Genomic DNA, 12,716 nt, shown 5'->3' with positions numbered 1-12,716 from the left:
TCAAAAAAAAAAAAAGATATGTTTAACCCCGAAGGAGCTGCTGAAATTTAAATTCAAAGAACTGATCAAATTTGGGAAAAGCGACAACTTAGACTTTTGGTAAATACAACTGAAATAGAACAGAACATAAAAAAAGACATTGCAGTTGAAGTTTACGCACTGGACACCTAATCCGGGATCACATGACCATGATTGTGCACTGGGTGGGGGAAATAATTGGCCTTTCCCGATCTGGAGAGCATCATCAACGGAACAATACACATGCCTTTGGACCAATCCAAGTCTGAACTTTAGGGGGGGGGGTTCAAATGCCCCTGGATGTTTTACACTAGTGTATGTTGTTCAGATGTTTCCCGAATACACAAAGAAAGAACTACTGCTTTTATAATGTCAACAAAAAGCTAAACTATGATGTGAGGGAGGAGCACACACCCACAGAGGCATCTTACTAACAGGTAGATGGTGCTGGCTGCAGTAAATAGGTAGTCCAGCTTGTGAACAGCCTACTCGTACATAAAGCGAATAATATGGCTGAAACTAAATATACACAGCATGCAGTGAGGGTCAAAGGGTTCAGTTACTTTGCGGCTAAGCATCAGAATGGCTAAGATTATAGACATGGTATTTTTGTTGGTGCCAGAATCTCAGACACAACCACTTTCCTGTGATTTTCACATACTGAGGGAGTCTAGGGTTTAGAGAGAGTAGTAGTGTAATAGATATAGAGAGGGGAAAAAAACAAAAAACAAAAAAAACAGTGCTTAGGATGTCGAAGGAGAAGGGCCAGACTCAAGCTAACAGGAAGGCCACTGGAACAAAAATAACAGCCCAGTGCAATAGCGGTGCATAGAAAGGCTTCACCAATTCGTAAAATGGTTCTGGAAACAACAGGGCGCTATGTAGGGGTGGGTGAGTGTATATTGAGATGTCAACGGGAACAGATCGCTATATAGGTGGATATAAATTATTGACGGCTGTGGGAAAGGTGCAGAGAGGGGGCGCAGAGAGGGGCCGCAGAGGCACCGTCTAAGCGAGTGCTGCTGGAGCCCTTGAGCCCAGACTTGTTTACAGGCATGAGGCTCGGAGTTTTACAGATTACAGATGCCAAATGTGCCGAGGGCTGGCAGGAGGCTAACGGCCGTGCCTGGCAGGGAAAGGGCCCCCTCGCTAGCGCTGCCCCCGGCTCCACGCCACTGCCGTCTGAGAGGAGGCTCACATGCAGGCATGAGAAAAGGCTTCATGTACCTACAAGCAAATTCCTTAACACTATTTAGTATTGTTGTGGAATTACAGACTGGCCCCCGCCTCTCTATGCGGATACCAAAACACCACCGCATTCATCCGCTTCTAATCCCATCGGCCTGCGATCGCAGAAGAAGCGGCGAGCTTAGAAAATCAGCGCTGTGTCAGCTGGCAGTAAAGCCGCTGCTGGAGCCGCTCCGGTGTGCAGCCAACCCAAACGTGCGCGAATACCCGCAGCCGCAAAGCAGGGGAACATGGTAAATGGTACCTTATTTACCATTCTGTCATTCAGAGCCAATAAATCATTCATCAGCGTATTTCCAAACGCAGCCAGCCAATCACGTTTTTGTGGCAACTTGGTGCCAAATCAAGGTAAACTGAGAAATTACAAATATGGCACATGCTACAAGCCAAACACAGTATAAAAAGATATTCTCCATTTAAAGCAGTGTTTCCCCTACCATTATATTAGGGGGGCGCCCCCCCCCCCCCCCACAACGGCACCTCCTGCCCCCCCTTAATTTTATTTAAATTTTATTTTCTATAAAAAATAGCGCCAGATCACAACAGAAGTCATTTAAGGTTACCTTTCCTATAGAACAGGTCTATACATGGTCCTTTTATTAAACAGACTAAATAGCCTCATGTTATTCATCTTATTTATACAGGTCGCACGTTTACAAGTCTCCTCTGCTCTCTGTATCGCGCATGACGGAGTGCCGCCCCGATGCATGCTCACAGACACGGTCGCTCACAGACACGGTCGCTCACAGACACGGTCGCTCACAGACACGGTCGCTCACAGACACGGTCGTGCACACACAGGTGAGCACACTCCCACCAGCGGACAGAGAGCACGCGACGGAGAATATGTCACGTCAACCACCTGAAAAGCATAGAAAAATATCTATATTTTATCTATTATCTATATTTTATATATAAAATAAATGTTCTGATGTTTAGTTTAGTTGTTATATTGACTGCTGTCATTAAAAGAAACACATGAACACCATGAATCCTGTCGGTGCCCCCCCCCCCCCCCAAAGCTGTAACCCTAGGGGAAATACTGTAAAGGATACTTATGAATAACGTAAATCTACTCAGACAGGACCTGATATGCCCTTCATGCCGGTCATGAAGAGAGCTTGTCATTCATTACGTTACATTTCAATAAGACATTTCTGTTCAGCTCCTTAATCAAAGCCCACGTAGTAAGCAGAACTGAATTTTTACTGCTTTTAATCATTGGAGGCGATTTAAGCATGACTGTTCCATTTTCCAGAGTATTCTGATGTTTCATCCATGTTCCTTAAGCACTTATTTGGGAGGATCCCTGTAACCCTGTGCTCAGGAAGTGCAGGCTAAGGACTATTTAGTGCCACCAATTCAACTAACTGCATGTTCTTGGACTGCAAGAAGAGCCTAGAGTTCCCAGGGGAAACATACTGAGCCAGAGGAAGGATTCAGAACTGCAGCCCTGGAGGTATGAGGGTACAGCAGCACTAACCACTAAGCCACCATACCAGCCCTGAAATTTAAAAATGAAATTTACTGCAGTTCCCTACTAATTCTAATTCTCAGTTTACGCTTTATTGCAGCAAAATTAACAGCTCAACAATCACAAAATGATCCCTAAATGCTGTCAACTACCGACTGTGCATTTGTGCCAAAACAGATTATTAATTCTGAAAACAAGTTTAGTTTGGCAGCAATTCCTCCTATTTACATGCAGCCAAATTAACAACTGAAGAATCCCTCAGACTCTGGTCGCTCTGGGTGTGGCCAACAGACCCTCCGCCAGAGACCTCATCCAATCAGTGAGAGGTAGCTCTGGAAGAGGAAAAAAAAACAGCCTCTTCTTAATCCAGTTGAGGTGTTTTCCTTTTTTTATCACGAAGAGGTCAAGTTGCAGCGCAGCTCCCAGACAGGCTGGCGTGTCAGGCAAGAGCGAGCTTGCCCCTCCTCCCCCACCCCCGCCCCCGCCCCCGCCCCTGCCACCAGGCCTGCGTGGGCAGAACGGCCTCTGCCGGCCGCTCCGAATGTCAGCCCAGCACGTGGCCGGCTGCCAGTTATCTTGTCCCTCACTCCCGGCCAGAAACTGCCTCGCGTAGGTCTCTGGTCCAAAGGTTCCTCGAAAAAGCCCGTCTGCCACAGGGCTGATGCAGCACGGGCACTTTCATGTTATTTTTGAACACACTGAGTAGAAGCAGAGCTTATTAGCGTTTTGGGGTATGTGGTTTTGCTTTTTATCCCCGAGCCATACTCCGCCTGCATTATATCAAGCTGATATTAAAGTACGCTTCAGTCAAACGGCTACATTCAACCACCGTTTAACGAGACCGGGACAAACCTAATGACCACAGAGAATCAGAGCGAATTATGTGCTGAAAAACCAACCAAATAATGCACATTCTTCGAATGCTAGATGGACAGAGAATGGCTGATTTTCATCCGCCGTCAAATGAAGCTTGATTTCACACGTTTCGGTCCCATTATCTGCTTCAGTCGTCTTTGCGCATCCCAGCTACCGGGCCTCACCAGCTGATCTCATCCAGGCAGTTTGTCGCTAGATAAACAGACTACAAAGGAGTAAAGGAAGAACTTTACATTCAGATCCAATCTGCCCAGGTCCAGCATGGGGGAGCAGTGCTGCCTCAAGAATGTCCCAGCACCACCCTTTCCTTCCCGACCCCCATCCCCTCCTCCTCCTATGCCGTCTCGTCAGCTTTCCTCTCTGGAGTCACGGACTCGCATTGTTTAGTCTAAACCCCGCAGCTCCACCTCCCACAAGACACGCACAAGAGGCGCGCAAGCAGGCACGCACACACACACATGCACACACATGCACACACACACAGACACACCTTTTGTGAGTGCAGAGCACACGCGGCTACAGGGCCCCTGTCTGCACCCCAACCATGAGTCCCAGCGCCGGGGGGGTCCGGCTGTTCACGTGTGTGAAGTCCCTGGGGCCATGTCCCTCCCTCTAACTCCCTCCCATCGGCAGAAATCATTTCAGAGATAAGCATGAAAATTACAGGAGACACACTGGCACAATGGGGTTTAATGGGAACATAACGGACGCTGGAATGCTAAGGACATCGTGATTAGTGGCGAGTTCCTGAATCCAGGACACAATGTCAATTATGTGGAATGTACTGTAAACATTTGGAGCTAATTGCAGTTTAGATAATTGCAGTTTTCTACATGATTTATTTCAGGAAAAGTTGTCCCCCCCCTCTTGGTTAGTGCCTAGCTTTGAATGCTCCAGGCGGGTTCGCTCTAAAGCTCATTATCTCAGAGACGGGCTCTGGCGTGGTACCATCTACTGCTTATGGAAAACCAAAGAACGACACAAACGCTTTACCCTGCTCCTGTCATCTGAATACAAGGTAGTCAAGAGAGGCACAAAGGTACTGCCTTTAAAAATAAAAAATCCATACACCACCCCCTGTGACAACGTATCAGGAACTTATCTGGGCCGAACTGACTCACATTATATACATCTCTACAAGAAAACAAAAGGAAAAGTGTAATTCCTTTGAATGCTCATTTATTACCTCTGACACTTGGCCATGCATTTAAACTCGACACTAAATAACAAAATACTTGAGACAAGCTGGGACCGTTACAGGAACAGGTGCGGGGCAGAGGTGACACAAATGCTTAATGATTCAAGTTCACCACAGAGAAGCTCCCCAAAGAGCAACAGACCATGTTACCTCATCAGATACATCGTCCACGATGGAGACCTTTCGCCACCTTCTGCGAACGGAGCTTTTGGCAGATTTAAGATTAACTCCTAAACGGCTCAGCGGCCTGAAATCCCCATGTCCATCTGTGCGTTTCCATGCTCAGGAACTCCCCCATTACTTTGTATGGGGCTTCTCAAAGCTAAGCTATATGGTCAACAAATATGCAAACACACACTGCAGTAATCTCTCCTGTCACAGGAGCAGCGCCACCCCACCATCTCCTACCTGCAGACTGGCTGGAAATCCACTCACTGAGCCAATAACGTGGAAACACTTCATCCTGTGTTTTTAAGGTGGTATGTCTTGTTGGCTAGCTAGGGCCGTGATATACTGTACTTCACGCGAGGTGATGCATACACAACGTAAGCAGTGTACTGACTGTAGTTGCACACGTAGTTTACATCTATCTGTAGGATTAAAGGTCATGTCCACAAGGGGACAGTGCGAGAAAACCATCTTGGTCGACTCCTTCCTTTCTGCTCTCACTTGTTTTGTTTGTTGTGACATGAAATGATGGTTGCCAATTTCACTGTAGAATTCACTGTATTCTAACCACTGCTCCACATCATACGTCCTACTGCCACATATCACTTTAATACTCCATGTTGAATGTTACATAGATATATCGTAGTAGTTATTTTGTAATTGAGCTGCAGGACACTGGAAATATCAATTTCTGCAATAAGTATTGCAGAATTTAGAGAAAAAAATAGTTTCAAATAAGTCAATTTCCCAGAAACACGTTCACTCATGAGTGATTGAAATCGCAAGGATGTAAATGGTTAGGAATGGCATGTAAAGCACATGTAGAGCTCGTGCAAAAGTAGCGGTGGTAAAATTTAAACTAATGTTAAGATTAAGATTAATCTTAATGTTAAACATATACTAGATAATCATGAAAATGAGTGGTCGTTACAATTGCACCGCTTGCCAAGTTTTGTTTCCTATAAAAGTATGGTCTAGAGAAATGTAAACCCCACGCTCACGGCAAATTTTATAACCAAGATTTATAAATAGGCCTACCAAAACTGTATAGAAGAATAACGTTGCTTATGAAAGCAGACAAGTCAGAATTTCTGGTTAGTTTCATTGTACTTCGTACACGATACTGCTTTCTTAAACGGCATTAAATTTTGAAGATGCTGGACACAGAGTGACACAATAGCGCTCGCAAAATTCTCTCTCGCCTCTGAAAATATACAGTTCAGCCATTCATTCTTTAAAAATAATTTAAAAAAAGGTGTTACTTTAATACTAAGAACCGTATATAAGCACATAGTTCCGTGACAAAAGGAGACCGTACTCCCACCCCAATTTTTGGTGGTACCACATCTCGCGTACGTGTCACGTTAACTCAGCCCCAAGACTCCCAAAGATTACTCCCAGTCTTTTGTCATCCACCCCCACTCACCTCAACCCCCAACTTCCTTTCCGGAAAGAAATAACAATCACTTTCTCGTTAATGATACTGTTTTCAGTTCAGCTTCATGTTATAATTTTACCATATCCATTTTAAGTACTCTGAGAAAGATTCTGACTGTACTCTCCTCAGGTATTACATGCCATCGACTCCTAGCGACGATAAAGATGACCGATCCTCCATCTTCACAAACTTTTGATGAACCAGCAAAGTACGGTGACACACCTGGTAAGAGCAGCGGCACAGCTGGGTGCTGCGAGCGAAACAGTGGGAATTGGCTTTAAATTGAGAGTTAAAACAAGAAGCACCTACTGGCTTAGAACTCCATACCTTAAAAAAACCAATGAGATCCATCTGTATGCAGATTGATAAATGTGTCAGATCATTCAGCTCATACACATGGGAAACCGCTAAGCCATACAGACCGTGAGGCACAGCCTCCACATATAAATAAAGGGGAACTGATAGCCATGCCATGCGGTATATTCATGGGTCTCCAGCAGACATGCCTGGGCAGAAGTGAGTAGACATGCGTGACCACTGAGGGGAAGGGGGGGGGTCATCCCCCTTTGCTTTTGTAAACACGGGAGTTATCTTATCATGGAAGGCTGCGCACAAGGTTGGCCAAATCTACAGTCTACTGTCCAACGACTTCCAACTGTAGCTGAGAGAAACTCCCGTTCAGCTACTGACACCAGTACAGACATACGACTGCTTTTTAAATTAATACCGTTTCCTGCTGGATTTCACAGACGACATCCAACTGCCTGTAGAGGCCCAATTAAATTAATAGAAAGTGAATATAGAATCAGTTGGCACAAACACACATAAACCAAAACCATAATAAACGTTACAAACCTCTGTTGCTTACCTACAAGGCACATTTTACTCGAAAGTGTCAGTTTAGGGACATTAAAAAAAAATATTGACAAGTGAAATTACTCCAAACAGTGGGCAAAACTGACACTGTTCATTCTGCTACATAAACATTCAAAATAAACATATGCCACTTTAAAAACTACAGGCTCTTTCTATACATATGCAGGAGTGTATATATACACATGTACATACTACACTTTCTGAGTCATGCTATTAATAAGCATCTACCATTACACCTGGTGCTTCCAACCACTAAACACTGTACTATGCACCTTATTATTTTACTATTTTATTTTACCATTTACTACTTAAGTAAGAGATATTTTACTTTAGTGTGCAAGCTTTGAGAAGGCACTGAGTCCAATTTCATTACAGGTAATGATGTCCCATTGTTATCTGTATATGACAAACTTGAGGTTACCAGTTACATGATGAGCAGCAAAAACAGTTGTGAGACACAAAGTTTGTATACATTACAAGTATTTTGAATGGATCTACACCAAGGTCTCCCAAACGCTATCACACACAACTGGCTGTTTTTCCCTTCTTAAGATGTAGTTTAAGGCTTTGGACCATGCTCCACTGTAAAGCAGAAATGCTACCCTACATTCCCTAGCAATTTATACGTTCAGGGGTGCCTAGACTAACATTTAGCATAGTTTAGCCAACAGGGTGCAATTTAGGTAAATTATATGTTCTGTACATTGTAGTAGTAAATCAAAGTGAAGTATATGACAATTATCCACATTTTTTGCTGTTTAGTTTAATAAGTCACCAGGTAGTGACCAGACAGTCAACATATTACCAAACAGGACCCACTAGTACTGTCTGAATAGTTATCACAGGATTTCCTCTGAATATACTTAATCCCGCCAAAGTCATCTAAACTGCTTGTAGATTCTAAGATTTATGTTTTTCGTTGCACTTATTTGTCAGTGTTGCAAAGCTTTTACCTCCAGGGTTTGAAAGCGGTTATGCCAGAAACAATAAGGGTTCCTGAATGCTGGAAACTAAAATGGACCTTACAAAAAAGCTAGACAGATTCATTGAATCCATCATAATTGCTGGCGACTCATTTGTCAAAGTGGAGACAGTGCATCTTATCTCGCGGAAATGACAGCAGCAGAGCGAGACGCCTACTCCCGTGGCTCGCCGGCAAGAATACTCCAGTGACACATTCAGGGTCTAGATCGCAGTCTTAAGCTGCAGCTGAGGAGCTGCTCATGGCGGCTTCTAGGGCTGAATGATTTATCGATTTCAAACCGAAATCGCAATTTCAAACATCGTGATTAGCAAATCGCAAAGGCTGCAAATTAGGATATGCATTACACAGCACGTCTGGCCCAAGGTTTAAAACTGTTGTGAGAATAGTTTTACAAATTCATCCTCCTTGAACTACCACCAATCAGAAGTGCTGTGCTCCTCGCGTGCCAGTCATGCTCACCAATCAGAAGTGACCCAAGGCAACTGCAGACACGCCCATAAAAAACAAACACGTGAAACCCAAGGGAAACATTACATTCGCAGTGTGAAAAAAATGATTCTGCTGCTGAGCTATAAGCTATAAATTACCTACCTGTTTCATGGTCAGAGATTGTTTACAGAAAGGGCATATTATTTATGGATTGATTAATATGACAGAATTCCATGGTTGTGTAAAATAGGTTTGCAGGACTGACAACTTTGGTCAGCTGGCTGGCATGACATTTTCAATTTGAGACAAGTCTGTGCCCACATTTACATGTATGCGACAGTTTCATTACCTTGTAAATAGTCTGTCGGGTTTGCAACACTTTTGATGTAGCTAATTTTAAGTTATTAAAGGAATAATACTGATTTGCCGTAAGATTTCTTGCGTAAGCATGAGAGTCTTAAAGCATGAGTGTCACGCCAGATGTGTGAGAGTAGACAACCCTGGATTTCCGTACTTGTAATTTAGTTTTGAAAACCCATGCAGTTAAGTGTGTGTTTACAAAAAAAAAGGTCTGCACACTTTTGTTTTCAAAATCACAGATTTGCAACTTTACATTTATAAGCCGCGTTACAACTACGAATCGGCATTACAAGTGACCACCCTTGTATTTAGATTTCTTCCTGTCCTGAAGTTTTGTGAATGGAGCAGCATTTTGATAGTCAAGCAAATCCAGCCAATAATACCCAAAAGAAAATTCAAAAATCACGATTAGATATTTTCCCTAAAAGGTTCAGCCCTAGCGGCTGCTAATATAAAAAGCACTCTGTTCTCCTGGGGCAGATGGGAGCCTAGCGGTCGTCCCAGCATGTGGTCCAGCTACATCCTCCTGCCCTGCCAGTCCTTTGCAGAGGATGAAAGAGAAGCTTTGCATTGGGCAACGTCATTCAACACCTGTCATCAAGGTTGCTCTCTCTCTTTATGAGAAACCTGGCCTCATTCATCCCAATGGCAGGAAAGCAGCAGGCGTCACCGATGCTACTGCTGTGTTTAGAATTCAGTCGGAGATCTACCAGCTTGCACTGGTCCTTACACATCTGATTGACCAGACTAGCTACAGAGCCGGCTGGCAGATAGAACCATACATTTCCCGGGCTGATGAAGCCAGCAAGGCACGAGAAATAGGCAACTCACTATTGCCAAAGATTCAGTACACATCCCACACCGATCTACATGTGCCACTTGCTGTTGAACCTTTGGCCTACACAATATTGTGGTACAACTGATATATTCCCAGAATAAAAGCAGCTTAACTAGAAAGGAGTCTTGTGTGTATGACTGTCGGACTTTCAGAAACATCAGGCAAATCTCATGGGGTTGGATTCCCTAAATGAGACATAGGAAGAAAGCTATCCACCACAAACATGTCATTTCTATCACCAGTGGCCTACTCATCACACAGGAGGGGGTGCTCTGGCCCAGTCCAGGAAATAAGGGGAGCAATTGTGAGATTGCCCATGTCAACCCCTTAAGAGCTCACGGCTACGTGAATCTGAGTCATGCTATTAGTAAGCATCCACCATTACAGGTAAGGTGTGTGAACAAAGGTATGACCCTTTGAGAAGGTATTTAAGCAGCTGCATACTAGTCCTTCATCCATCGTAAAAAAAAAGTACGATGGATTCATACTCAAAAACAGCATACATTTACTTAATGTTACATCCACATCGTCTAGTTTTATTCTCCCTATACCTACTGAGCACAAATAAACTGAGGAATTTAAAAGGTTTTTTTTTCCCCTAATCATCAGTGGCTCTCTTGGGTTTATAGCTGCATTTATAGCATCCTTATTAGGGCGATCTGTGTACATTTCACATTCCTATACAAAAGCGATTGGCTGCAGGGTTATGCTGTAGGTATCAGGTAGAACCCGGAGAGATGCATGATGTATGACGGCGTGCCCTTGCAGCAAAACGCACTGAATTTATTATACCCCCACCCCCCACACACCTATACCAAAAGAGCAATTACTAGGATTAAGTTTAGTGAATATAGAAGGTGAACATTAATTTTGCTGCTACACATAACGGTATAATCACCATAAAAAAAGAAATATACCAACCCCATACTAAAAAGTAAAAACCATTACAAATTAATACGCAAATAATTATATTTTTTAATACGCAGCTATTAATTAATACGCAGCTATTCATTTCGTCAAAGTATTATGTCAGTGACATTAACGTTACCGTTATAATAATTCTGACTGAAAACACAGACTGTTCACCTTTGCCGAGCAGCTCATACGAATCGCAAAACAGCCCGTACTGTTAATTATTCGCATTAACGCCTTTGTGAAGGAAACGGGGCTCCGGACGAAGCGCTTTTTGTACGGCTTCCTCCCGTGTAATTTCATAAATGTCCGATACTCACCAGCGGCCGGAGGCGGCGGCGGCGGCGCGGCGCAGAGCCCCAGCAGCAGCAGCCACACTCGCCCGGTAACTGCCATTACGGCGTCTTCTCTCCGGCTCCTCCGCTCAGAAACTTTTCCTTTTCTCGCCCTTTTCCCCCCAGCCGTTGGTCTCCCTCATCGGCTGAGTGTGTCCGAATAAACGACGGGGGAAGAAAGATGATTCATACCGCTTCGCTTAGAAAGAGCCAGTTTCATTTATTTTGCTGAGGTTGCCGTTTAGACCGGCGTCCGTTTTCAATTTAAACGGCTCTTTGCGGCTCTTCAGCTTGTAATGTCGACGTTTTGATATTTTTCCTTCAGTAGCAACACTCTAACAACGAAAAAAAGCAATTGTCAAAGCGTTATGAAATGCAATAATGTAAAGGTTGCTGATACTCTCCGTCCGCCCAGACTAATAACTTACAGTACAATTCGCTGTATTCCGATAGAATGTAACGTTTTTTTTTCTTGTGGCTTTCGAGTAAACTAGCGTAGCTCTTATTTTAGTATATAAATAGCAAATACACAAGCTGGCTGGCTGAATGTTTGAATTTAGCGTTGAGAAGTCTTTCCGCGGAAAAGCTTGACGGAATGAATACGAAAGCATAGATTTGACACCAATCCAAAGGGCCTTTAATTATGTTTTGGGGGGAAAAACTCCAGCGATCTTCCAACAACCAACGAAAGCTCATTAATCCGTCATGGAAATGTCTTGATCCTTAAGGTGGATATGCGTTTATTCGTTTGAAATCCTAGTTTCTTTAAGAAATTATTTCTTGAGCAAGGTAGTGACTGCGATCATCAGCAGAAGCATTCCCCTCCTTTCACACTCCCATATTACCACCAAAAACTACTGTAGACTTTTCTTTCCCAGTGTTTCCTATATCATCGATGTTCTTGAAAGATTACGGAGTCCCATCGCTGTATGATGCAAAAGAGACATTAACGCCGGTTTTTTTTAAAAATCACAAAGCAAGAGGACGCGGCATTTACGAAAGTGCCAGCTTGGCTGCAAGACGGACAGGAATCACAGGCTATGTATAGAAATGTTAGCCAGTGCTGCTAACTTGCGCCTCAAAAACTGGGCAAATCATTTGGCCTAATGGTTACTCTTTCAGTCTTCATCGCAGCCAGAATGTATCAAATGATCCGGTTAGGTTTGTCAGGAGGTTCAAAAAAAGACGGGAGAACGTGGAAATCATTGTTATCCTGCGCCGTTACTCTTCAGAAAAGCTGGCGATAGTCGTAACACAGCTTCCCGGGGAGATCGCCTCCGAGCGTTTGGCCAGGAGCTCGTCTTTAGGTTTCGGCTGTGAAAATTGATGGGAGGGGGAGCCTAGTGTCAATTCACTCCTCTTTTCTAACGCCGATGGCTGCTACAGAGCGCCCCCTAACCGAAGACCCGCGCCAGCGCGGTCTGACGGGTATGTTTCTCCCCTACACTGAACACTTTTAAGTTTACTGAGCACGTTTGGATTTTTATAACAGTCTAACAATTAAGAGTGTTTCCATTCACGATTTCGCACATCAACGGTGTATCGGTTCTGTATCTCATTA

General features: G+C 43.9%; 1 protein-coding gene across 1 annotated transcript in view; it reads right to left on the bottom strand.

Moving 5' to 3' along the window:
• Window positions 1–12,502, bottom strand: part of LOC111840727 (bone morphogenetic protein receptor type-2-like) — a 45,344-nt gene extending 32,842 nt beyond the window's left edge. The window contains exon 1 of the mRNA XM_072714633.1: window positions 11,141–12,502. Within this exon, the coding sequence (XP_072570734.1) occupies window positions 11,141–11,216 (76 nt within the window). The 5' untranslated portion in view covers window positions 11,217–12,502. The remainder of the gene's footprint in view (window positions 1–11,140) is intronic.
• Between the last annotated feature and the right edge of the window lie 214 nt (window positions 12,503–12,716).

This window comes from Paramormyrops kingsleyae, chromosome 1 (assembly GCF_048594095.1).
Source record: "Paramormyrops kingsleyae isolate MSU_618 chromosome 1, PKINGS_0.4, whole genome shotgun sequence".
Lineage (NCBI taxonomy): Eukaryota > Metazoa > Chordata > Actinopteri > Osteoglossiformes > Mormyridae > Paramormyrops > Paramormyrops kingsleyae.
This window is presented reverse-complemented; position numbering and strand designations above follow the sequence as displayed.